Genomic DNA, 27,798 nt, shown 5'->3' with positions numbered 1-27,798 from the left:
TTCCACAGACGCGCACAACCACACTACATTCTACAAGAAATAATTGCTTTTGTCTGGAAGGAGTGTAGGGAGGAGGGAAAGGGGGCGCGCATGCCTCCCTCTGTGGAGAGAAGGGGGTCTTTGAAGGACAACTAGTCACTTCTCCCCTCCCTTCTTATTTCTCCTCTCTCTCCTTCTTGCCTCACCCCTTCCCCTCCCTCCCTCTCTCTCTCACTGCCTCCCCTCCTTACTCCTTTCTCTCAGTTTCTCTCCCATCCTTGCTCCCCCTCCTCACCTATCTCCCATCTCTCCTATCTCTTCTCTTCCTCTTATCCCTCTCCTTGCCCCCTATATCCCCTCCTCTCCCTCAGTGGACCTGCAGATGTCATCTGTCATACGTGAAGCGGAGGGAGAAGGACAATAAAACTTGGTTGTCTACTACAGGGGATGACACATTTTTCATAATTAAGAATATGCCAGTTTAGTGTGCAGCACACATTAGTTAAGAGTGTGGTTGTCTGTTGATGACCAGGAGAATGACAAGTCTGGTGACGATGGGAAAATCAATTATTTTATGTACAGTTTCCATTAAAACAGGCTTAATCAGCCGCAGCATTAACTGAGCAGATATAAACAGTCCTGCGGGAAGGGCCTCTCAGGCCTTACAGGAGCAGGAGCTCGCTCATTCCTATTGATTTGCCCGTATTGACTGCGATGTTTAAGGTATAGATTTTTCAATTTAAAAATCTATATCGACAATAATCTGGTGTGTAAGCGGCCAGCGTTGACTGATGCTGGCCTGTAATTGACAGCATGTTACATGTCGTTGCTGGGGTGGGAGAGGGCGGAAGGCGAGGAGAGGCATGCAGGGCTGAGGGAGGCTGGTCTGGATGGAGAGAACCAGAGCCAAGAGCAGGGAAGGAGCAGAGCAGGGTGATGATGCAGGAGCTCATCTCCTGACACCTATACAGACTCTTGTAGTTTTATCTGTAAAGTGTGTGCATTGTTATCCACCCACTTCAAGTGTGAGCAGAATGTTTGTCATGCATACATGGTGCATTTTTATCACTTAGTTTACACAGGCTGATCTTGCATCTTCAGCTTGTGGACCTGCAGCCCTCCCACCCCCCCCACACCCCCCCCACACCCCCCTCTCTCTCATGCTGTAGGAACAGTAGTGGTCGCTCTTGTCTTCCTCCATCTGAATAACCTAATGATGCACCCTCGTCCCGCTCGGGAGGGCTGATTAAAAGTAGCAGTGATGAGATAACTTAATTGTGTGCATGCTGGGTATCCTGCTAGGTATTAGTCTTAAGCACCGAGCTATCCATGGATTCTCTTATCGGGGTATAAATCCCTTCCCAAGCAGGCAGACCTAGGCAGTAATGCACTGATCACCATTGGCATCATTATAGCCGGTATTATTAAGAGAGGGGGGGAGAAATCCTGAAATCAATACAGGATACCTTTTGCAGCGGTAGTGAAAACGAGGGAGATGGGGGGTGGATGAGGTGAGGTGGGAGGAAGGAGGGAGGGATGGAGAGGGAGGTGCGGGGGTGGGGTGGGGTGGTGATGTGTGAGTAGTAGCGGGTCCTTCTCTCGCTTCAATGTTGCGGCCAGATCGCTACAATCCTGGAGGGAGCCAGGTCGAGTGAGCTATTTGGGGGGTTCCCACGTTAAAAATCGGGGGGACACACAGACAGACACACAAAGACACACAGACGGACGGACGGAGATAGGCAAGTGTTCCGCTATAAGAAAAAAATATATAACCGCGACGCGCATATAACCGGATTTTACGCGCAGCCTTCTGGTTCCCGTTGCTTTGTTTTTTGTTGTTGTCGTTGTTTTTTTAGCAATTTATTTAATCGCTGTGTTTGTTTATTTATTTATTTATTTGTGTATCGATTGATTGCGTTTTAATTACTGCCTTCTGACAGAGAGCGAGGGAGGAGGAGCGTCAGGGCCAGGCGCGCGCGTTGTGTTTGTGTGTGTGAGAGAGAGAGAGAGAGTGTGTATGTGTGCGTGTGTGTGTGTGTGTGTTGCCTCAATCCCAATCACTTCTTCGTTTATTTTGTTGTTAATTTGTTTCTAAATGAAGCGGTGCTCGACGCGCACGAGACACGACGCGCTGCTGTGCGCGAGCGGATGAGATGTCCTACATGTAGCCTTCATGCAAAAGGAGGAGAGGGGAGCGCGTGCAGCTAAGAGACCAAATACAATAGATCAAACCAAATAATAATAACAATAATAATAATAGTGCAGAAAAGACTTAATAACTCCGCTGGCCTTTTCTTACACTAATTTTCTACGTGTCATCATGTGTTGTTGGTGTTTTTTTTAGATTTTGCAAAGCGAATACCAAAGCTACACGAGCCGGTGATGTTCTAACAGCGACTGTTCTCATGCCTTCTTCTCACCTACAGAGATTAGAGGAGAGAGGAGAGAAATAAGCCCCGGGGCCTCTATGTTTACTCAAGGAGAACGTTTTACAGACGCAGGTGCACGAACGACTCGCAGCCTTTTATTATAAAGCGACTACAACACGCCTCTAATTGTAACACAACTTTTCCCCCTGCAGAAGTGAGCTGCGGTCTCCTCTCTGTCCGTCTGTGTGTTGAGTCTGGACTGTAAACCGCTGCTGCGCTTAATATAGGGACCATCCGACCACCACATGTATGTTCTATGCACATTTACACCAAATCTAACGCCGGCCACCAGTCCACATCCACGCGTGTAAATAAAAGTGGGCAGCCGGGCTACATGTGTACACACCACACGGCGAACGTTGCGAGCTCTCCACGCCAAATATCCCCCCAAAGCTGCCGTGTACCACCAGAGGACCGGACGAAGGCGCAGAAGCTCCAGAAGAGGACCGAGCTTGTCACGGTGCTTCTGACACGTTATTCGCACCAAAACAAGACGCCGGAGGGAGATCATGTTTGTCCCCTTGCCGGTGCCGTTCGTGTTTCAGAGAACTGCCCCTGACCTCAACGCCTGGCGTCTCAAGTCCCCCCTGGCTCTGCGCTCCAACTCCGGTAAGGCATCTTTTTTATTTTCTGCCCCTTCTCTCTTCTCCCTGCTACACCTCCTCCATGTCGGTCAGCCCTGCAGACCCGCCCTGCCTGCTCTCGGTGCCGATGCACTTGCAGAGAGCTGTCGGCGCACACACACACACACACACACACACACTTACACGCGCACACTCTCACACACTCCTCCGGCTCCGTGTGAAGGCTCAGTCCTTGACACTTGCGGGCGCTTGATGAAATAAAAAGAAGCTTTCCCGGGAGCGTCGGCGTGTCCAGACTGATTGAAAATTATCTGCGTAAAATGTCCAAATTCGCCGTCCATTCTGTTCGCCACCGTGTTCCACCCCGCGTGTTTCATCATTTTTCCACGCCGCCTGTAGTGTTCTCTTCTCCGGGTATCGTTCCCTCCGAGCCTCCGTCCTCATCCTTCCCCTCTCCTCCACTGCCTGCGCCTGAGCCTCAGCCTCCGTCTCTCCCCAACTAGACTCTCGGCAGGCAGGGAATATTCATGCCAACTTATCGATCCTGTGGAGATCGATTCCTGGGCCGGTGGAAGCAGGGAGAGAGGGAGATAGAAGGAGAGAGAAGGTGCACGGAGGAGTACGAATGCTCGAGTGGAAGAGGAAGAAAACACCGTGATTCTCTCGTCTTTTATTTCATTCTGCGTGATTTTGTTTGTGACTCCACTTTGAGATCACCACATAACATCTCTGATGACACCTGCTCTGACCCGCGTGTTGTTCGTGCATGGGGGGACAAGACTCTCGCATCTTTGTCAACAGATTTTCAGAGACTCGGTCCCTCCTGTCCCGTTGGTGCTCGGCTGCTGCACGGTTGAAAGCGGAGGGATGGTGGAGTCATGGCGGGGGGAGGGTGCTTGCCGGGACTGGGGCGCCGTCTGCGTTTCATCTGCGCTGGAGCGGAATAAGAGGACGCATGGTGGGAGCTTCAGCGTGTCACAGATTGTCGTTGTGAGAGAGTATCCAGCTCGGTACAGCTTCCACTGTTTCTCAGACGTGCAACAGCTGCTCAGCCGTTTCCACCCACCATGCACGAAATGTTTGGAGATTGAAGGAAGGATGCTCAGCGTCTATAATCTGTCCTGTGTGCACTGAGTGACTGCAGAGTGTTGGGAAGTGATGGTAAATATCACAGGGGCTCAATGGGCTTTTGTTTCCAAAGTATTTCAAATCACTCACAATACCGTAACTTGCGTAAATCAGTGCGTAATGGTGCCTAAATGTGACTGAGGTGCACCTTATCCGGTGGATGGGTTCTTAAAGGGCCAGGCCCTTCCCCTTGGTGCACAAGCTCCCTTCCCTCATTTCCAGATCAGTTCAAGCCCATTTGATTTCAGAGATGCCAGACATCACCCTTACTCCACATACTCAGTCAACAGTGCACAGCATGTGACGGTGAAGGGATGAGGTGATAGAGAGGGGGGAGAAAAGGAGAGCAGAGGGATGAGAGGGACCTGTTACCCACCATATCTCTGGAGATATACACACAGAAGAGATGAGAGAGGGATTGGAGGGTAGGGGGGGGGGACGATGCCAAGGAGCGGGGACAGGGGAGGGGGAGTTTTCGTGCCCCGCACGTTGAAAAATGGCGAATGTCAGAATGAGATTAAAAAAAATGTGGAAAGAGAGAGCGGGAGAGAGAGAGAAGGGGGTGAAAGTAAGAGTAGATGACAGAGTGAAAAACGAGGAGGGAGAGGAAAACCTAGTTTGAGCTTGAGAGGTGAGGGTAAACCACGGATGAGCCATTATGTTGCAGTGTCCCGGGCCAAGGCCAGCATCTGAATAAGCTGCAAACTGATGGGATGTGTACACAGGCTGCTGGGCTCCTTAGATGGCGGGATAACAGTGATTCACAATGCTATGCTGATTTTATTCCATTTCGATAACGCGGTACAAGGTGCTGTCCTTTTCAAACTCAGAGGGTTGGACGCTAAAAGGGTGCGGGGACTGAATGAACAAATTTCTAAAAGGATTGTGCACACAGGGAAACAACAAGGGACGACATGACGACATGGTCTTACTCACAGAACTGTTGAGACAGAGTGGACACACACCACGGAGATGTCTTGTTCAGGAGATGCGCCCTTGAGCTCTAATCTGAGTAGTGGTTCACAGAGGACGGTTTAATACCTGCACACACAGGTTTTTGTTTGGGGAGGGGCACTTTGTAGTGCTCTTGACTGGAGCTCTCAGTTAACTTGTCTCTTTGACTGGTGGCAGCTCCTTGACTCCTTTTGGGTTGGAGCTCTGCGAGGGGTCAGAGGTCACAGCAGGAGTGTTTGACTCAGCCCCACCTGACCCTTCTCTGCCCCCTGTGTTTTCTTTCTCTTTCATGTTACAACAGGCCTCGAGCACTCATGCACAATCCCTGTGGGGGCTCACACACTCAAACACACACACACACACACATTGTGATGAAACAGACAGACCATCATATAGCATAAAACAAGCATGTTTGACCATTTTCCACCCAGGAAGCAGTCTGCTCTACAACTCATCCAGATTTTGTTCTATTTTTAATAGCATTGTGTCTGTGATGGTGCAGGTCAGGGCCACTGCTATGTGTGTGTGTGTGTGTGTGTGTGTGTGTGTGTGTGTGTGTGTGTGTGTGTGTGTGTGTGTGTGTGTGTGTGTGTGTGTGTGTGTGTGTGTGTGTGTGTGTGGTGAAGTGGTTAGTGAAGCCATCAGCATTAACTGGTGTATAAAAGTTTAATGGAACATAGAGGAGAAACCACAGGCTTCCCACACAGTGCGAGGCTTTTTCTGATACGATATGATGGGACATCAAGGAAACTATCTCTCTCTCTCTTTCTGTGTCTTTCTTTATTTCTTTAGCCGTCTCTCTCTCACACACACAAACACACACACACACTCTTGCGCACCTAGATTCAGTTCATCTCAGCTATGCACCTTCTGTCACACACCATTAACCCCCATCTTCAACCGTATACTGTAACTCTCTCTCTTTCATACACACACACACACACACAGAGTCACACTCACAATGTGCATTATTTGTGTCTCTGCATTCAGCCAGAGTAACATTTAACAGGACAGTTATGGGTATTTGTGCTCCTCATCACATTTCCTGATCATGAAGGGCCAATCTGATGCTTTCATTTCACGCAGTGTATTAGAAATAAAACGGTCAGTGTTAGTCCATTAAGCCTCACGTCTGGAGTTCAGTGTCTGAGTGTCTGTGATCCCTGGCTACTCCTCCAGACATTCCTACATGTGTAAATGGCGCTGGTACATGTCTTCGATTCCTACATGACATGGGACCATGCATGTGCTTACCCGTTTGCTCTGTGTGAGAACGGGAATGAAAGAGTGCGTGTTTGTGTGTGTGTGTGTGTGTGTGTGTGTGTGTGTTTGTGCAAAAGCATGAGCACACGTGCAAACTAGTGTGCGTAGGTATAGATCGGCCTGTGGAGGGGAGCGTGCAAGTCGCAGTGTTAACATGATTGCAAATGACAAAATGTCAACCTGGGTTTGTTAGCAACATAATGGGGAATCAATAGACACGAGAAAGATGTCAATACTACATGCTTTATTGCATTAAGCTACCTCTCTCCTTCTCTGTAGCCCTCTCTCTCCTCTTCTTTCCCCTTTCCCTCCCACTCCCTCCTGATCTCTGTCACAATACAATTCTCTCTCCCTCCTCTCCTCTCCCTGTGGTAGTAGAATTAGATTGCAGTATATGAGCCAGCCACAGCGTCGAGAACGCAGCAGACTGATGGCAGAATGCTTCAGGAGCTAATTTGCCATCGGCCCGTCTATTTACGTATATTAGGCTCTCATAGATGCCTCTGACACACTTTGACATTGTGACGAGATAAGAAACCTTAGCGCTGACGTCTGTTGTTTAATTAACGCATTTATGTAATGAGATCTAATAACTATCAAAACCTGAAAAAATGAAAATGGAACAAAGTTATCATAGAATATTTCTCTAATCAAAGTACTATTGCATGACTTTTATTATTTGTATCTTTATCGATATTATTATTTTACTCGGATTGTTTGTGAATTTCATATTGTTTGTTGTCAAGCACTTTGTTACTGTAGAAGTAGACTTATTATAATTATTATTATTAATTGTGCACATATAAGAACACCCGGTTTTGTATTTATATACTTCAGGTGACAACATTCTGTTGCACTTGGGAATCAAGCCTGTGACAAACAAATCCAGTCTGTAAGTGCATAATGACAAGACGCTGCATTTGTGCTGCAGCAGGGTTTGAAAATTCCTTTTAATCCTATTAACTGTTTACCTTTTTATGGATTTGCACAGGTGTGTATATGCGCCATTAGGATGTATTCACAAAGTTTGTGGATGTGTGTGTGTGTGTGTGAGAATATATATATAAATATTTATATATATGTGTATGTGCACTGATGTGTGTGTGTTGGCTGAGACTAATGTAGTATTAATGCTGATGAGGTCCCACAGCTCATTAGCAGCAGTGAGTGGTATTGAGTTTCTCCCAGGGAACAGGACACACACATACACACACACACACAACACACACACACACACACACACACACACACACACACACACACACACACACACACACACACAGTACATCCTAATCAGCCATTAGCGTATTAATAACACTTATACACACACTCACATGCACGTTGTCTTGCCAAACACTGACCTTTACACAAACACTATATGCATACTCCAACTAAGACACTTAAGCAGGATACAGCCAGAAAATCATGCAAACACGTTCGTCTGTAGGCCATATATTATTCTTGAGTGTGTTCTCGATCCACACTCTGTCACTGGATTGGCACATGCACATTTACAGACTCGCACTCCAGAAAATAATTTTGCACAGTCGGTCGCTGTGTCCAGTGAAATACAGCTCAGCATTAGTCCTCATCAGAGGCCGAGTGAGCGGGCCACTTAATCAGACCAATCACCTGGAGAACGGAGAGGGAGAAATGCTGTGTGTGTGCGTGTGCGCGTGTGTGTGGGCAGTTAATCAACATATCAGCAGGAATAAACACATACAAACCACCTGACTCCTTCCTGGCCATTGATTTATACCACTCTCTGTGTTTCTACTTGCCTCTCCCTCTCTCTCCTTCAATAACATGATGATGATGTATATACAGAAAACTCAAGCATCCTTGACCTCTACATAGTTATACTCTGAGTGTGTGTGTGTGGATTCTTGGGTAGTGGTGGCCTGGCTGTGATCAGGGTTGGCTTCACCACATGCTGCCAATCACCCACATCAGCCTAGGCAGTTAAAAAACAAGCTTTTGAACTCCTGCTGGCCATATTGACCACTTGATTATATATAGTGACTTTTCTGCGGCCAGAATAGCGCAAAAGGCTCAGTGGCATCAGAATCAAAATCAGAAAAGCTTTTATTGCCAAGTAAGTTTACACATACATGGAATTTGTTTTGGTTTTGTTGGTGCATGTCGGACATCTCTAAATATAATGTTCCCATCATTCCCCCAATCAGAAGCACAAAGCTTGATGCATTTCTTCACAGCAAAAGGTCTGGAGGTTTTATCTGCTGAAATGACTGTGGTGTCATAAAAACTCCAACATCGTGTTTTCGCCAGCCCCTGTCTTTTTTTTGTTGTTGATTGCTGCAGGCTGTCACCTCTGCCACCTCGCTCATGTGCCAGTACATTTAGATAATAAAAAAGACCAATAAAATCCAGGGGTTTGATTGGGTGTCTCCCCTTAGCCCAGCAGAGCAGATGACTAAATCCGGGGTCCTTCTCTCCATTTCATTTAGCTGATAAGATTTATGGTAATGAAGGGGTCCTATTAACCTTTAGGGTTCTTCTGCTGTCCTTCAGAGTGAGGGTGGATGAGAGTGCTTGCTGATTGGGTTTTGAGGCAGAGGCAGCGAACATGTCTGCTATAAACAATGTCACATCGCAAATGCACCCTCTGGAGTTCACACGCGCATTTTACACACACACACAGATGCACACATGCACGCACGCACGATAAGGAGACTCCCCAAAAGCAGTTTAGTGCTTTGAGAGTGCTGAATGCATGTTTAATCTCCCTCCTCTCTTTCTCTCCTCAGTATTTTCCCTTTTCTTTATCCCCTCTATCCTTCCTGCTCTCTATCCGTCTCTCGGCAGGAGCACTCTGTTCTGAAATTAATCTGTTGTACCCCACCACCTCTTCTCCGTCTCATTCCCCGGTGCAGTCACTTTTTCTCCTTGCTTGTAAATGCAAAGTGCCAGGATATTATAAATACTCCAGAGTTAACAAGTCAACAAACTGATTTCAAACTACCTCCGTGTGTCCATACCAACCATATTCCGTGGTTGTTTGTAAAAGGGTGGGGGGGTGATGGAGGGAGGCGTAGACCCCTCCTTTTTCTGTACAAGGGCTGCACCCCTCTGTCCCTTTGTCTGCTTGTAAAGGGGATGAAGGAGGAGGCGTGGGGGAGTGACTAAGTGACCTCTCCCTCCCCTTTCTTTTGACGCTCCCATGATCTGTCCATTTTGTCGTGTACGTCCCTTTCCTCCCTCCTCTTTTATCCTCTTTCGTTCCCCCTTTTTTCAGCCTGGTTAAGTCGCCATGGCTATTGGCCTCATATGTCCTGTCCTCTCTCTCTCTTTCCCTCTCTTTCCCCCTCTCTCCCTCCTTGCATCTTCGGCAGCAGCAGCCTGGTTGCCAAAGTGTCTGTAGGACACATTATGGCCCATAAAAGCCTAGTCTGCGGTCGCACTCTTAACCACCAGTCAGAGGTAGTGTACAAAAGTGACTTTAAATGAGTCTGTGATTACCCTGGAACATGGAGAGAGGCTGAAGTGGCCAAGAGAGTGTGAGACAAGGCCAGAGCGTCGGAAAGAGCTCTTGGGTGTTTTTTCAGTTTCTTAAGGAACATTGAACAAAAACAAATATTTGTTTTTCCCACAGCTAAGAGCTACAAATGCTACCTGAGTGGAGCACACAACGAAAAGTTTGAACCCAAGTTTCCTGCCGCCCACCCCCTCCACCACAACCTGCCCGTCCCTCCCCTCCTCGTCACCCACCCCTGCCTAATTGGCCACATGCTGCCTTGAGTGACAAGTGTAATCATCAGTCAAATTATGAACGTGGAAGAAGGTGGAGGCCGGTGAGAGGTGGAGGAGGAAGAGGGGAGCAGCAGAAGGTGCTTGGAGGGTGGGGGGGGGGTTGAAAGGAAGTGCTTTGATCAGAGATAGAGAGGGGGTGAGCGGGCCAACAGACAGAGTTACATGGAAACCTGCTGTCTGCACACCTGCTGCTTCATAGATGGGCACCATCAGACCTCAGTGTATGATTAAACATTTCAGATTAACTTAACCACAGTTAATGGGCAAAAGCATTTATCAAGCATGTATTGATTGTCCTAACAGTGTGAATAGTTTTGAACTTGTCCTCTGCTGCTTTTAGTTTAACCTGAATGGCAGCAAACCTCCTCTGGTGTCATTTCAATAGCAGCACAGAGCAGAACAATGAAGTCGTGGGTGTGGTAGCAGCACAGTCCTTCAGTCTCATTTGGACACACCAGGCAGCGTTATATTTGGATATACTTTGTTAGCAGGAGCAGATGTTAGCTACCCAGCCAGCTAACAAGGTTTACAGTAATTAGGAGTGCTGATAAAGCGCTTTGATTCTCCGGCTGTGGCGGCCGTCTCATTAGCGGCTAGCTAGCTAGCACTGCAGCAGGCGCTCCAGTCACATCCTATTAGGCGGCTCAATGTACACTCTGAATTAGGAGCCGGAGATTAAGTGGAGATGAAAACTGTCTCCATGCACACGCAGATACACACACACACACACACACACACACAGATGCGTGCACGTACATAATACACACAGATGCTCAAACATTCAGACAAGCAAAGTCTGCATACACTTGCTGCTAAAACACAAAATTCCAACTGTAGCACCAAACAAAAATATGGTGAAGTGAATTTGTTCAGAACAGCAAAGAAACAGCATTTTTAATAAGACAGAAATGGAATCACAAGTTTAAACACACAAGGCAAGTTTGTTCATGTCTGTATTCAGAAATGTCTCCCTGCATTTCCTACAAATTATCAAAAGCAAATAGACAACCTTGAAAATTCTCCAGCATTTTTGTTCTCCTTCTACTCTTTTATACTCTACACACTCCTCTCTGCGCTCTCCTCCCTCCGTCTCTCTCTGTGTCTCTCGTCGTCTTTTGTGTGATGGAGTGATTATTGAGGACGTGGCTCCTGTGTTTAACGCTGGTTGATGAAGTCTGCCTTTGTCTGTCTGTGCTAACCTGTCGCAACCGGGACACCGCTTATAGCAAAATCAATACACAGAGTATAAGAGAGAGAGAGAGAGAGGCCAGGCAATGGAGGTAGAGAAAAGAAGGAGGGAGGGGGTTGTTTGAAGGTAGATAAAATGCAACAGACTTGAAGTCATCGGAAAGAAAAAATGGAAGTTGGTGAGACTGACGAAAATGTAAACACTAGACGTTGGTGTGGGTGAATAGCCTCTGTCACTCACAGCGTCTGTGTGTGTTTTTGTGTGTGTAAATCAGGTATTTTGCCTGTGCGTGGCCTTGACAACGGGCAAGTTGTATCACTTGTGGTGTGTGTGCATGTGATTGTTAAAGTGCGTGTGCATGAGCAGAAGTGGACAGGCCCTATCTGTTTGTGGCGATCGGTGCTGTGTGTGTGTGTGTGTGTGTGTGTGTGTGTGTAGCATCATTTGCTTCCACTCCCCAGAGTCGGAGCTGGTGTGAAGAGGAGCTACAGAGGGATGAGGAGCAGGACAGAGGAGGAGAGAAGGGGAGAATGGGGAGAAGGAGAGGTGTAGCGGGCGAGTTGTGGAGAGGGGGGGGGGCAATTGTGTGAGAGAGGCACAGCTGGGAAATGAGAAATGCAACCCCCCCTCCCTGCACCACTAACTTACACTCACACATACGACACACACACACATATACACACATGATCCCCATCTCTTTATCCTCCCCTCAGGAAAGAAGGGGTGGAGGTGGAGGTGGTGGTGGAGGGGGGGAAGGAGAGGTGGGGGGGATAGGAAGAGATGGAGAAGGGGACAGATAGGGGCATTAAAATTCATGGCCTTTTTTTTTATTTTCCCTGCTGAAAATCAATAGTGTTTACTATGAATGAGTGGAACAGTGGACAACAGTGGTGCCGGGGGGACAGAGGGAGACAGGGAGGAGGAGGAGGAGGAAGAAAAGAGAGGGAGGGAGAGGTACGGAGGAGGAGGGGTGACTTTATTGCGATAGGCAGAAGTACCACGAGGCCAAGGTTAAAGACCAGCAGGGGCAGAGAGACAGAAGCACTAAGTAAATTCAGTTGTCTTCTAAAACAGACATACTACCCTGTAAATGCATATTTACTACGGCCTATCATAATAATCTGCCCAGTCGTAATGTTCCCCGCAGTAACGTCCACTGTTCAGCTGTCTCACTTCTCTGACTTTCCATTCATCACTCCTCGCTTCGGCCGAATATACCTTTCAGAAACTGTGTGTGTGTGTGTTTCTGTCTGCGTCTGTGTGTTAATTGGCAGCCCACGAACAAACAGCAGACCCACACATCCATGCACAGATGCACACACACAGGCGCTCTCACACACACACACAGGCACTCACACTAACTCCACACCAGTTCACACTGAATTGTTCAGCAACCCTGACCCTGTTTCCTGCTGCTGAAAGTCTAGAAGTTCAGGATGGCTTACCAGTGTTTTGATTAAGCGCTGCCTGTGTGTCTCACACCGCTTGATCAAAGACGAAAAACTGTGTTGTTATCTGCTCTCCTATTTTTTAGTTTTTTACTGTATGTGGCCCCTCCATGATTTACAGTAATCAAAGCCTTTAAAAGCAGTTCTATAGTTTTTCTGGCTGCAAAAATTTTCTCAGAAAATAAAAAAATTACACAATTTAAGTTTGGCAAATGCTCTACTTCAAAATTACAGCAATGTTTTGTTTTTCTTTTCTTTTCTTTCTGAGACAAAACAGGATTTTCTTTCCTTTGCTGAATTTATTTATTTTCTACATTTATGATATCATATTCTATCTATTCTATGATATCAGCATTTACAGTATACAGGCATGGCCATCGTGTGCATATGTGTCCATGTCATTATGCACACACTGGTGTGTCTTTGCATGGTCGTGAATGCAGAGGTGTGAGTGTGAGCGAGCTGTGCAGGGGGTGATATATATTCAGGCTGCTCATGCATTATGGAGAGTGCAGGTGAGAGCCTCTAAATGTGAACTGCTGGTATGTGGAGGGTTCAGGGCCAATCTCACCAAAGCCTTTTGTATTAGCATAGCATCTCCATTTCAAATCGGCCTGTCAAAGCTGGCAGCATGTTTTATTCAGTTACAGATATTGATCACATATTATGCATACATACCAAATCTATATTGCATACCAAATCTGAGTCTTTGATATGTATATGATGCTGCTTTGCAAATATGCTGCATGCAGGATTCAGGTGTTTGTTATGTGCATAAACTCAATATATTTGTGTTTGTGCAGTTATTTGTTTTGGTGACGGTGTGCGCAGTAATTTTAATCAGGCTTTGAAGTTGGGAGGCGAGAACGACTTGTTTATTGGTCAAAGGAGAAGAGAGCGGAATCCATTTCTGTTTGTGAGTGTGGACGTTGCACTTTCTGCCGAGGTCAGAGTGGAACAGAAACTGTGCTCTCCTGCGGGCGTGGGCACGTGTCTTTGTTACTCCGACACCTCAAAAGCTAACTTCACTTTCTCAATCCACTTACCAAGCTTCTCGCTTCTTGGTTGAAATGACCTCCAACCACCCATATACATTAACAGCTGACATTTCACTGTACACCGGTTCTCTCTTTGTCCATCAACATGCTTTTCCATCAATATTTCTCCATGTGTTAAACCGGGGACCCGAGGCCATCTCTGCTTCTATCATGTGCCGATTTTTTACCATCGGGCTGCATTCGGCGCTGCACTAAATCTCCCTTCTCTAAATGACTGGAGTGGATGAGAGGTCACAGTTTATGGGGGAGGAGGACAATGCGGGCTGTAGCTGTGATGGAGCTTTGCTTTTTCACCTTTTATGAGCAGAGGTGGCCCATTTACTGAATGGGACATGAGGAAAGTAAATGCTGATTTCTTAGGGAAGCAACCAGCAACCACCCCTTTTCTCAGTGATGTTAAATTCATTGTTTCATTAGCTACCTATCTTCTACCTCTTTAATTTTCTTTCTTGAAATCATTTTCCACCTTTCTCTCTCTCTCTCTCTCTCTCTCTCTCTCTCTCTCCCTCTCCCTCCCTCTCTCTCTCCCTCCCTGTCTCTCTCTCCCTGTCTCTGTACTCTGTTCCCTTAGCGACCGTTTCCAAGGTGCCCATTCCCAAGGGTTGGAGGAGGGGGTCCAGTGATGTCATGCAAGCATAACTTTACACCTGTAATTCATGTTTTCTTTCCTTTCTCTCTTTCCTTACATTTTCTTCCTCTTCCATCTATTCCATCCCACTGGACATGCTAGTGTGTCCCTCCCTCTTTCTTTTTGTTCCTTGCTGTGTGACTTTTTTTTACCTGAAGCTGCTTCTCACCAGAATAAAATCCCCTTTTTGATTTAGGCGTCACTTTGGTTTGCTCCAGATTTCGATTTAAACTTGTTGTAATGTCAGTGTTTTATTATAACAGTGGGGAACAGTGATGCTTATCTTTTCACTAGCTGTTAAGAGACAGACAGTTGAGCAGCCCTCTGTCCACAGTGTACATGACTCTCTACATCTGCTCCATGTTTAAAAGGTCATTTGTCAAACCTGACATTTTCTGCCCTTACCAAAGGTTTCCTCAATATCCAGCCCGGCTCCCCCATTCAGAGTTTATGTTTTTTCATCTATTTGTTTTCTTTTGTATAAACCTTTTCTGACAATACGTTCCTCTTCGGTGTCAAAATACATCAGGAGACTGGGAGGCTAAATTCTATCATCTTGTAATGTTCAATAAACTGGGGAATGACAGATGTGGTCCTCTGTGTAGGTGTGTCTGTGGCTGAACGTAGGAGTGAGGATATTTTTGGTCTCAGTTTGACGTGTGTGTCGTGTGTGTGTTGTGTGTGTGTCGTGTTGGTCTGGGTTGCCCGGGTAATGGGGCCAAGGTTTCCAAGAATTGTAAGTTACAGCCATAAGTGTAGTGAGTGGGTCCTTGCAAACACACTCAGTGGGGTCTGATTAGGGCTTAATGTGTGTGCATGCTGTGTAGTGTGTGTGTGTGTGTGTGTGTAGGTTGGATGTTTTTACTCCGCACTGTCACTTTCCTGTTTCCCCCTTTGTGCCTTCTGTTACACCCTATTCCACCATTTTTGTTTTTGTCCCGGACAAAAAGAGGCCCCCTACCTGAGCCCCCCTCCCCTGATATTTTTCAAAGCTCCCACTCCAACACACTCTCTCCCCTCTGTCATCTCCTCACCTTTGTCCATTAAAGTCCAACTCAAATTCTTGACAGGAATTAAAAATCGCCAAAACATTTTGTCCAAGATTTAAAATGTAAACATGAAAAATTGCAAGTGTTAGAAAAAAGATAATGAATTGATTCATAAATATCAGTCCCTTAAATATGCCTGATTCATGGATTATTCCAATTGTAACAATGTGGAAAAACGCCTCAAAGTGGGTGGTTTTATTTTGTGTGAGCCACCCCCTGAACCGTATCTGCACCAAAAGTTCTTCCTCGGGTCCTGTCCCACCCCTCCACAGAATTTCATGGAAATTAGTTGAGTGATTTTTGCATAATCCTGGTATCAAAATAAACATAAATCTTCAAAGTTTTATTTTGTTCAAGAATTTTTTTCTTATCTGTGTATCACGTCTGCAGTATTCCATGCAGGGCTGTAAGGTCATACAGAGGTCTCAGTCTGTATTATTTTTGCTCAAAGTGTTGTAAATGAGTGTTTGAAAATTAACAATTAGACACAAATATTACAGCACAACATTTCCATGCCTTAAGTGTGTGGGAAGCAACAGGAAGTCAGAGGAAGTTTCTATCTGATTCAGCTCAGCTGGAAAACTTTTTTAAAACTTTTGGGTCTTGCACCCTGAGAGCAACTTACACTGGAATAAATGGGGCAACAGTTGGGAACATGGTTGTATTTACACTGTAGTGTGTGTTTAGTAAATGCATCTGTGTGTGTGTGTGTGTGTGTGTGTGTGTGTGTGTGTGTGTGTGTGTGTGTGTGTGTGTGTGTGTGTGTGCTGTTGTGATGAGAGGGCACTGGTGGGCTTGTTGAATGAACTCTGTGGTTGTGCTGACAAATCAATGATAAAGAGTAATGACATCAACAATGTAATGCATCTCCTCGTGCTTTCATTGACTCTCCCCCGTCTCCCCTAAGTCTCCCCCTTCTCACCACTTATGTCACCCCGGGTCTTTGACTTTGCTTTGCACCATAAATGATGTTTCTATCGCTTCATGTTTGTCATTATATGTATCTTTATCTCCGTCGTTTGTTTCTCTCTATTGGTCTGTCTATCCTCTAACTCTCTCTCCCCCTTTCTCTCTCCCTCCCTCCCACCCTCCCCCCTCTCTCTATTGATCCAGTCATAGTTTTCTCAGTCTTCACAGTACTGGGCCGCTCTAATCAATACAGATAATTGTCTGCTCTCTCTCGATGCCAAACATAGTCTCCCCTTCTCCTCACTCCTTCTCTCTCTCTCCCTTTTTATCAATGAACCCTGGTCTTCCCTCACCCCTCCTCACCCGCCCTCCCCCCCCCTTCCAGACGGGGATTCCCCCTCCCCTAATGACGGGAGATAACCTGCTTTCTTTACCGATTTTCTCCCACCCCACAGCCCTCCACCCCCACACACACATCCCTGCCTCACCCGCTGCCTCCCTTTCCTCCCTTGTTCATCGATTACCGTGAGAGTCAGGGCCCGGCCCACCCGCCCTACGGATGTAAACACACACAGCGCTCGTGTTGTGGTTTAGTTGCCGTCTGACCGTCCCTCGTGTGAGGTCCTTTCGGTTAATCAGCGGGATCCAGTGGTTTTTCTCCAGGTCACGGCGGCTTACCATCACGACCCGGATGCATGCCTGTCAGGAGGGTGATGTCATACCTGCGCCATCTTACCTGTGGTCTGTCATCACCAAAATATGGATTCTCATCACTTGCACTTGGGATGTCAATGCAGACATCTTTTACCAGTTGAGGGCTCCTATTATATTTCCCAAATAAAGCTGTACAGATATCCCAAAGGGTTCAGGCCTTTAACAAAGCAAGGTCACCAGCAAAAATAGCAACAACCATATACTCTTACATTCACACACATGTCCACACACATAACTGACAGTCTCCAATTATTCTAATCCACTGTGCGTGTCTTTGGACTGTGGGAGGACGGCAAATTACCTGGAGAAAACCCACGCAAAGTATCGACGCACCATTGTGCCTCAGAGTAAAGTTAGTTGTATTTAGGCTATGTATTCCAAATTCAGAAATTTGTGTCAGAGGGCTTTTAAATCTATTCATTTTTCAGCTATTCAAAGACACCCAGTTTAGTAAAGAAAAACAAACTGGAGAAAAAAGAGAAGCCACAGAACAGTAACAGAGGAGGCATCTCTCTTTCAGGATGTCAGATAAGAATATTTGTATATTCACAGTAAACAAAAGCAACAGTATTAAAATCCCAACATGGAGAAACAGAATGACAATATTAAGTCAATAACGTGCCCAGTGAATTAAGTAAATATGAAGAGTGAGAAGTTGAAGATTTTCAAGGAAAATGGAAACGAGCTCAGACCAGAGCGAACAGGCGAATATCCACAGTAGGACCCAGTGCAGCATTCACATTCTGTCTCTACATATGAAATCCTGTGTGTTTAATAATGCATCTGCACAGGCAACAAGGCAGGTTGTAGGCCTGCAGGTTATTGTACAGTGTGTGTGTGTGTGTGTGTGTGTGTGTGTGTGTGTGTGTGTGTGTGTGTGTGTGTGTGTGTGTGTGTGTGTGTTCCTCCATGAATCAGATGTGTACAGCTACCAGCTCCAGTCTCTGATGTATACTCTATCACTGAACTCAATCTGTAGCTGCGCGTAAACCACACAAGCAATATCAGTGACAATATATATACAGTGTATGTATCCAATGTTTACACAAATATCTCATATCCACTCACATCTGCTGCAACTGATAGCCGAGGCAACGCTGTGTTTTCCTTTTGCTGGTTTCCACTGGAGGAGTGAGTAAGATGGAGTTGCAGAAGGTAGAAACAGTCTCCATCATGATGTGGGTCAGAAATAAAATGATTTGATGTAATGTGAGAAAACAGAAGATAGGATGAGCAAATCATTTGTATTTGAATTGTGAGGGCGTGTTGGAGTTTTATGAATACGTTCTTGCATCAGTGAGTTATCTGTATGATTGCATGTGGAGGTGTGTGTGTGTGTGTGTGTGTGTGTGTGTGTGAGTGTGTGTGTGTGTGTGTGTGTGTGTGTGTGTGTGTGTTTGTTTATGTGCGGCGCAGCATGTGCTCATCCATGTCAACATCTGAGACAAACAGAGAGAGTCTGGAGGCGAAGCTCAGGTTTACACGTGTGTGATCAGACTAAGCAGGGCTTAAAAGGGCCAGCAGTGGGATAGAGAGGAGGAAGGAAGGGTGGAGGGATGGAGGGGTATATTGTCTTGTAGGAGGGTTAAGCGTGGGGGGGGGGCTTGGGTCGGACAAGAGACAGCAGGGATCCTCCTCGTCCCCTGGGGAATTGAACCTACAACCCCCTAACCTTCCTCTAACCCTCTGGTCATGGACTTGAACTCTGTAAACCCCTGATGGACAATCTGTTCTTCTCCCCAGTCTCACCGCAGCCACTGTGCATGCCATTAACAGATAAATAAGCTGTGTGTGTGTGTGTGTGTGTGGACACTTCCATGCATGAGTCAAGTATTTGGTCAGTTGGTTGTGGCTTTGACGTTGGGTCTCCCCCCCCTTTTTTATTTAAAGCTTGGCAAACAGAAGAAGCCTGATGTAGTGGATGATTTGTCATTTTTAACTTGTGTAAGAGGTGATCTTCTCTTTCTTTTTTTTAAATTGTGTTTTGCTGAACTAGTTCAAGGCAGCTATAGAATATGATCCACACAAGATCCGCCTCTTAGATCCCCGATCTCCTTGTGACCCTTTAACAAGGACAGAAGCAGAGAGATGATCAGACCCGGCTCATTCTTCACCTCTCTTAAAAATCATTCTCACCTTGTGGATCAAAAAATGGAGATACAGTGTGGAGCAGGACAGGAGTGAAAGAGAGAAGTGAGATGAAAGATGAGGATGGGAACTGATCATTTATTCCTCTTGACTATTATGTTTTGCTGCCTTATTTCTCCATCTCTCCCCTTGTTTGTGTTTGTGAGCTCTGCTTATCAGATCCCGGCTCCATTCACGGCTTCAGTCAGGGGAAGAAGCCCAGACGCCTCCGTCTTCTCTTTCATTCAATCCCTCTGTCTCTCCTCTTCTCTCTCGCTTTCCCCGGTGCTCTCCCTCTCCTAACCTTTGAGAATAGGAGCCTTGAATTTGAATTTCAGAGCGAGCGAGTATGTGAGCAAGAGCAGGGTTTGGAGGGAGGAGGTGGAGGAGAGGTGGAGAGGAGGGGGGGGGGTGGTGGATGTTGGAGCCACAGTCGTTGCGAAAGGGCCTGCTCAGTGCGTCCTCCGGCCTCCCCCCTCAGAGGGGCCCCGATCGATACAAACTCGGAGCAATAAAGCTTTCCCCCTGTCATCTCTGCAGAATACAAAGCAGAATAGAGAGGGAGAGAGAAAGAGAGGGAGGGAGGGAGAGAGAGAAAGAGAGGGAGGGAGAGAGAGGTGAAAAGCTGTTCCGCTAGCCAGACCAATTTCCTAACCCCCCTCCTCCTCCTCCTCCTCCCTCGCTTCACCACCACCTCCCCAACACACCATCATCACCACCACTATCACCCCCTTTCCTTACCTCCTATATTTTATCTATCGCTCATTCACCTCTTTCCCCCAAACGCACAATATATCCCCCTCCGACTGTATCGCTGAACAGCTATCTCTCCATAATAAATACAGCATGAATAAAGTATACAATAGATTCCCCTCTTTCTCCAACTATCTGAGAGAGAAAAGGAAAGAAAAGGGGGAGTTGAAAATTTGTGGTGTGAGGGGGTGGAGAAGTAACAGAGCTAGGGAGCAAGACAGAAGGAAAACAGAAGGGAAAGATTGTTATGGGGGGGGGGGGTGAAGTGTGTTGAGCGTGGATGGAGGGGGGAGAATAGGGGATAAGAGAACCCTGCACCCAGAGAAAGATGGATGTAGTGATACAGGTAGAGAGGAGGCGGAGGAATATTGATGAGGAGGAGGAGGAGAGAGGGGGGTGCAGGCTGAGGAAGAGGCAAGATGTGTGGGGATGGGTGAGGGAGGGAGCGGGAGAGAAAGAGAGGTGAGGGGGTCAAACAGAAATCCCTTGAATTGAGAGCCAATTACTGTAATTGTAATCTGGATTCAAAGCATAGAGACACAGCAGTGACAGGCTCATGCAGGCAACCATGGATACACACACATGCACGCACAACGCAGACAAAAGACTGTGTGTGTGTGTGTGTGTGTGTGTGTGTGTGTGTGTGTGTGTGTGTCTCTACATGCTGTGCTGATTGTTCTGTGAAACTGCAGATGTACATGTATTTTGTGTGTGTGTCTCCATTCTTCGTCACTGAATGGCAGTGCAGGAGTCAGGCTGCCAATCAACTATTGTACTCTTGTCAATTTAATAATATTTCTGAGCGCTGACCTCCACCACGCTGCGTGTGTGTGTGTGTGTGTTCGTGTTCCTATATATTTCTCTGTCTCTCCCTCTTTCACCTCAGCCTAACCCCCCTCCCCCTCTCTATCTCCCTCCCGCGATCCCCGTCTCTCATTCTCTCCTTTATTAGAAGAAGATAGTGCGAATCCTTCATCTCTCCTCCTCTAATTCTCTCCATTATTGTCCCCTCTGTTCGGCCCTCTCTGTTTCTCTGCACTCCTTCACTTGTGTCCTCTTCTTTTCTCGCCATGATCTATACTGCTCGCTCTTTTCTCTCCTTTTTTTAAACCCTCCTCCCGTCCACTGTCCTCCTCCCTGTCCTTTCCTGTTACGCTTCAGCTTTCTCTCAGTCTTTTCTTTCACTCTATGACCACACATCCCTATCTTTACTGCTCCCCTCTCTCCCTCGGACCTCATCCCTCCATCGCCTTATCTCAGCCTCCGTGTTTGCACCCTCTCTCCCTATCTATCTGTCTCTTTTCCTTTCTACCCCGCTGATGTCCTGTTTTTTCCAGGCCACCTCTTCCTGTCTCATTTTCGACATTGTTCCTTTTTGCTTTTTCATCATCATAGGCTCATTTTGTCAACTTTATGTCCCCCTCTCATTCCTCAACCTCCATCCTTCCATCCTTCCCTTCTTCCTCATCCCTGTCTCCCTCCCTCCACCCTGTCCGTTCCCTGGGGAGGTCAGTAATAATGGTAGTGATGGAGTGAGAGAGGGAGGTGCGATTATTGTCTTGTCGGGAGTCAGAGGAATCGATCGGCCCAGAAATATGAGGCGCGAGAAAGAGCCGCTGTGTCAGATACAATAACCACCCTCTCCCGGGGGCTTACACACACACACACACACAAACACACACACATGCACGCACAACATATAGACACATACCCATATTCGACACGAAGAGACACATTTATTTGGTTCGACGCAAGTGAGGACACTGACACACGCACTTGTACCATCTTTTTTTTTCATTAATGCAACACACACACATTCTTCTTCTTCTTCTGTGGTGGAGGAGAGTGTTGAGGCAGCCCAATCATCTACATGCTTTGATCTGAGATAAAGCACTGACGTAGATCTGTTCTGATCATTCTTCATGCACAGATAAAGGGCAAGGCGAGGAAAATCGCTCACACACCTTTCACTCACGTAGCTATAAACAGACATAAACACACACATACATGCGCACGCCGCACACACGTTCACACTGAGACCTTTCACTGCTGTTGCCTGGCAACGTGGCCGAGTGTCCAATCCGAGTGGAGAACAGTGGCCAGTGATGTCACAGCTGCTGCTGACCAGCAGGTCTGAGGGAGAAAGAGAGACAAGAGAAGGAGAAGAGAAAGTTTGCATTGGAGGTAAAGGAGGCAGGAAGGTCGCAAAAAAAGACTGGGATGATGGTGATGAGAGGGTTTGAAGGAAAAAGAGGCACAGTAGGTGAAGGACCGGCCAAGGTGAAACTGGAAACATGTGGGCAGACAGAGCACAGAAAGACAAGGGTTGCTGCACCTAAAGTATTCCCACTGTTTGTCAGTGAACAGTTTGGTCCAAAGCCTCCTCAGTGTTTGTTGAGCCAACGATGAAGGCCACCAGTTCCTCCCAGCAGACCTTTCACTCCTGTGCCAAGAGGAGGAGGGAGATGTAGAGGAAGAAGGACAAGAAGCAAGGGTGAGAGGAGCGAGGAAAAATATTTGAGCTTCAACCTTGGTAGCGCCGTGGGAGAGAGCGGTGTCTGTCTAGACAAGCCCGGCTCCCCATGGGCTGCCGAGATGATATAGAAGGGAGGGAAATGGTGTGAGAGAAGGATGGAAGGGCGGAGGGGCCAGAGGAAAAGGAACGATTGAGAGGTATTAGGACAGGAGAGGAATCTGTGTTGTCAAGGTGTAGGCAGCTGTGTGTGTGTGTGTGTGTGTGTGTGTGTGTGTGTGTGTGTGTGTGTGTGTGTGTGTGTGTGTGATGGCCACAGGTCCCATGGTAGCCAACAGTGTGAGTGTGTTTTAGCGCCTGCTGCTTCACATACAAAACCTCAACCTCTGTAGTCTCGTCACTACAGACTCCACTCTGTAGACCCACTGTTTATAATCCTGCAACTCCTCATGGGGCTACACCTGCGCATACACACACACACACACACACACACACACACACACACAGACACAGACACACACACACACAAACGGTGGATGTTAAATCTCTCACCTTGCAGAATAGAGTCTTGCTGTAGGACTGTGTACAGGCCTTGGTGGCTCCATCACTGAGCCGTGCTCTGTCCCCTCTATAAGAGGAGGAATATAATATGATGGATTATATGAATTAGAGCCAGTGTGTGCTCCGGGCCTGAGGCGGCACTAGATATAGGAGGGCCGAGCCGTGGAGGGATACTGAGCAGGTTTGGAGACCTCCGAATTGTCCCTGCAATGACCCATTATACACTCGTTCTCCATCCCTCCGTCTTCCTCCCACCGCCCTCACCCCCAGCTAATATCCTTCCTCCAGTCTTTTTTGTTCTTGTCTCTCTATCATTCACCTTCATTGCCATCACTTTCTCCCTTCCCTCTTTTCTTCACTATTCCTTTTTTCCTCTCTCTTAGTAACCCCCCATTCCTCCCTCCCTGCCTCTCCCTCCCTCCCTCCCTGACAGTGGAGTGATTGATGGCCCTCTGGAGGCCCCAGCCTCCCCCATCCTCCTCCCTTGGGTCCCACTATCAGCTTGTGTACGTGTATATATACAGTGCGTGTGTGTGTGTGTGGTGTTTATTATCATACGAACATTACTTAGCAGTGACCAAAACACACACACACACATCTCATATTCCCTAAACAATAATTAAAAAGATAATAATTGTCAATTTGTAATATTTATTTGTGTGTATTTCTTCTCAGATTTAATATCACGGTTCATTGTGTCGTACGTATTAATATGTCAACTTGAAGTGAGACCATTGCCATCGGCCCAGTATCATTTTAGTGGCAAGAGTGTTGCTAGGTCTCGTCTCCATGGTAACCCCGGTTCCGACCTCTTTGGGGCAGGAAGGCCCTCATGGCCATGAACTGCACCACACACACACACACACACACACACACACATATATATACACACACAAATACACACACATACACACAAGCACATCCAGAGCACACTTAGATACCCCAGCCAACTATCAGAGCTTCTCAAACAAATACACACACGGCTACACATACACACACAAAGACACGCACTCTAGCAGTTATTCGGGTAGATTGGGGTTTGAACAAAGGTCACGGCCAAAGCCAGGCTGTCCAGACGACCTCCGACCCGGAGAAACACCCCCTCTCCAACCCATAGTCTGTCACTGTCCTTGAACAGGCCCGGCCAATCCCTGCTTTCCTTCACACATTCGCAGACATACGCTTGCTCTCCACTGATTACTTACAGACAGACAAACAGATGAATGTCCTGATGAAGGCAAAAAATATTACTGCATAAATGATATAAAAATAAAGATTTGTGTCAGGCCTGGTTTGGTCTGCAGTCTGCATTTTGATAAACTGTAATAGTTGTTTTTTTGATGGCTCAACAAAAAAAGGAAATAACGGGGGATTCAAATTCTGCTACACCTGTATGATTATTTATCTATTATTTTCTCAGGTAAACAACAATTGTTTGTCTTTCAGGTGTGAAAAATGTCTCTAATTCCTGTTCACCTTAATCATAAATAGAAAACTAAAAAATGTTCAGTTTAATATAAACATTAATTGAGAACGCAGCAAATCCACACATTTGAGAGGTTAGACATTTGGTATTTTCGCTGGTGAAGAATCTTTGAAAATATATATTTATTTTATTCATGTATTATCTAAATTGTTGGCAATCAATTTTCTTCCAGTCGACTCATCAATTAATCAAGAAATCGGCTCTGAATCCAGTCATGTGTTTGTGCATTTTTGAGTTTGTAGGATTCCTCCAAAGTTGCAGAGCTGATATTAATAAATATGTATTCACACGAGTCAGTCCACCAGTATCTGTATGTGTTTGAGGACAGATTTAAAGACAATGTCTCAGTGTAATAGAGAACACCTCCAGTGCAGAGGGTTATGCACTTCCTAGTGAGTGTCTATCCAGCAGTACATTGGGCTGTTGTAAATCAGCACATAAAGTATTTATAAGGTTAAACTTGGGAACTCTGCAGCCGTTAGCTTTTGAATTAGTGAACTCGGACCAAGGGAGGAGGAAAAGGGGGGAGAGAGGGAGGGGTGCTCAGCCACCTCTCCTCTTCAAGGGATAGAGTCAGTTCCTTCACTAGAATGAGAGAATCAAGAGTGCCACCTTGTGGTCAGCTCAGCCTAGAGTCAGAGCAGATACTTTCATGTTTGAGATCCAGGCTGTCGTTGTGCTGAAATCAAGATCATTCCCCGACTTTAGATTTATTTTTTAATTTGGAAGCTACTAAGTCTGTGAACCCGAGTGGGCGGCTCTCATTTCTGGTCTATTTTATATGTTCCACTCTTGAAACATGTGTTTGGGGCTCTGTGTGTGTGTGTGTGTGTGTGTGTGTGTGTGTGTGTGTGTGTGTGTGTGTGTGTGTGTGTGTGTGTGTGTGTGTGTGTGTGTGTGTGTGTGTGTAGGTGTGTGTGTGTGTGTGTGTGTGTGTGTGTGTGTGTGTGTGTAGGTGTGTGTGTGTGTGTGTGTGTGTGTGTGTGTGTGTGTGTGTGTGTGTGTGTGTGCAGCCTACAGTTAGGGGTCAGCACAGTGATAAAAGTTTTCCTCCCACCCGGGGTAGACCAGAGCTGTGGCTGCATGTGTCACATCTTCTCACGTCGGTGGAGACCTCCTTCAACAGACCACCTCAGCCCACTCTTCTATTTGCTACGCCATAACCTCAGATACGACTGAGGAGATATTGGTCATGACTCATGTTAGACAAAAGAGGCCTAAAGTATCTGTTAAAGTCTCTAAGCGTGGAGGGAAAACTCAAATCAGAACTCACACCAGGTTCTGAAGGTGCACCGGGTCATATATCACACAAATGTATCGTACGCTCTTCAGTCTGAATGTCAAGCCTGCTGTTTTTCACTTGCATGTGTGACTGAGCAAGGGTGTGTGTGTGTGTGAGTGTGAGTGAGTGAGTGAGTGAGTGGCTGTTTCCAGCCGCGCCATCACTTTCCGTCGGTACCCATCATCCCCCTCTTTTTCACCTCGTCTATCTACTCAATCTCTCTCTCTCTCCCACTCTCTAACCTCTTGCATGTCCTCCTTTCTTTCTTCTCTTCTGTTCTTCTTGTATCTTGTTTTTTCTCTCCTGTGTGCTGAGTTCCTACTCTTTTGAGGCTTACTTCCTGTTGGGCTGGGGGGGGGGAGTGGTTTATGGTATGTGTTTGTGCGTGTGTGAGCGAGAGAGAGAGAGAGAGAGAGGATTTCATACACTCCTCCTTTTCAGTTTGAGGCCGTCAGAGAGAGTGAGAGTTTTTCTTTACATAGCATGCACACACACACTCACACACAGACACAGATATGACCAAGACAGCAGCCATAGCATCTAAGGACTTCTCCAGTATGTGGTTGCCAGGTGAGTAACTGTCTGTGCAGCCTTCTCTCTCTGCTGGCCTTCATTTACCAAGACCAATTAAGCTTTGCGTGAGGTATGCCCGTGTACGTGTGTGTGTGTGTGTGTGTGTGAAGGAGAGAGAGAGTAAGAGAAGTGTGTCTCCACTGTTGATTAATGCCACTGGGTCTAAGAAGCTCAGCTAATTAGAGAACATCAAAGAGCGAGAGGTGGTACGAAGAGAAAGATGGAGACGGATGGATGGATGGAGGGATGATGGATGGATGGGTGGATGCCTGTCGCAGGCAGAGGGAAAGGTCAGACACCTCGCAAGTACATAGCGTGTGTGTGTATGTGTGTGTGTGTGTGTGTGTGTGTGTGTGTGTGTGTATGTGTGCGTGTGCGTGCGCTCGTGCTTGTGTGTGTTTATACTGGATAGTGATTGCCAAAAAAGCTTTAGTGATTAAATTATGAAAGTATCTTCTGAAACATGCTGGTGAAGAAAAATCTGTGTCACAGCTCTTGTGTGATCAGTTTTCTGTCATTTGGCAAAAACAACTTTTCCTTCTTCTGTTAAACAATGTGGCTCTGATACACGTGTGTTCACTTTAAAGATATTTAGATGAGAGGGTTTATTCCTGCATGTTTTTGTGTGTGTGTGTGTGTGTGTGTGTGTGTGTGCGTGTTTGCAATTTTGTAATTATTGCTTTGTCCCATTTTAAATTTAAATTTCTTTCAGTACATTTAAAACACGTTAAAACAGTCTGATGACGGAATATAAAGGGCAGATGAACAAAAGGGGAAATGACGAAAATAAATGTCTTTCTCAGGATTTAACAAAAAATATTTAAAAACAAAGCAGAAGCTTCGTAGTGGTGGTCAGCACAGAAGGAGCGAGGTGACAGACATGTCTCAGTTGACTGACAATGACACAAAAAAAAACACAGCACAATGAACTGAGTCACCATTTACCAAAAATCTAAACTCCAAATGTCAAGTAGCTCATATTTCAGTGTCAGTCTTTGACGTCCTGATAATGATTTCTATAAACGTGGATGTGATCGATGATTATTAAAGAGTAACTCTCGGCTCTAAAACCAGTGAGTCACTTCTGAGCTGCTTTGACCTTCTGTAACTTACTCTGACCAGGGTGACACATAAATATCACAATCAAAAGAAAGGATGAATTAAATTGTATTAACTAATTGTCTTTAGAATTAAGGGCTTTTCTGCCGCTATTTTAAAACAGTGCAGTCAGATCCATGTTAAGGTTAATTTAACTTTTCAGCAGTTTTGATCATTGATTCATCAGAATTGAAAGAGAATACGTTATGAATAACAAGATTTCACTTTGTGGTATTTCCATAATTTAAATGACTGGTATTGTCAAAGAATATTTTCGCCTCCCTATACAACTTTGTTCATCTCCTCAGAGGGCATCAGTGGAGTAGGTGAAAATATTTTACA

The 27,798-nt window shown here is 46.2% G+C and overlaps 1 protein-coding gene across 7 annotated transcripts in view; it reads left to right on the top strand.

Moving 5' to 3' along the window:
* Positions 1 to 27,798, top strand: part of pou2f2b (POU class 2 homeobox 2b) — a 59,154-nt gene that overhangs the window by 18,315 nt on the left and 13,041 nt on the right. For 3 of the 7 annotated variants that reach the window (XM_069537210.1, XM_069537207.1, XM_069537211.1), the window contains exon 1: positions 2,860 to 3,017. The exons of 1 other annotated variant lie outside the window; for it this stretch is intronic. In XM_069537210.1, the coding sequence (XP_069393311.1) occupies positions 2,918 to 3,017 (100 nt within the window). In that variant the 5' untranslated portion in view covers positions 2,860 to 2,917. Of the gene's footprint in view, positions 1 to 2,859; positions 3,018 to 26,200; positions 26,356 to 27,798 lie in introns of those variants that run through there. 3 more of the 7 variants (XM_069537212.1, XM_020092963.2, XM_069537213.1) reach the window with 2 other exon arrangements.

Source organism: Paralichthys olivaceus, chromosome 13 (assembly GCF_024713975.1).
Source record: "Paralichthys olivaceus isolate ysfri-2021 chromosome 13, ASM2471397v2, whole genome shotgun sequence".
NCBI classification, from domain to species: Eukaryota; Metazoa; Chordata; class Actinopteri; order Pleuronectiformes; family Paralichthyidae; genus Paralichthys; species Paralichthys olivaceus.
This window is presented reverse-complemented; position numbering and strand designations above follow the sequence as displayed.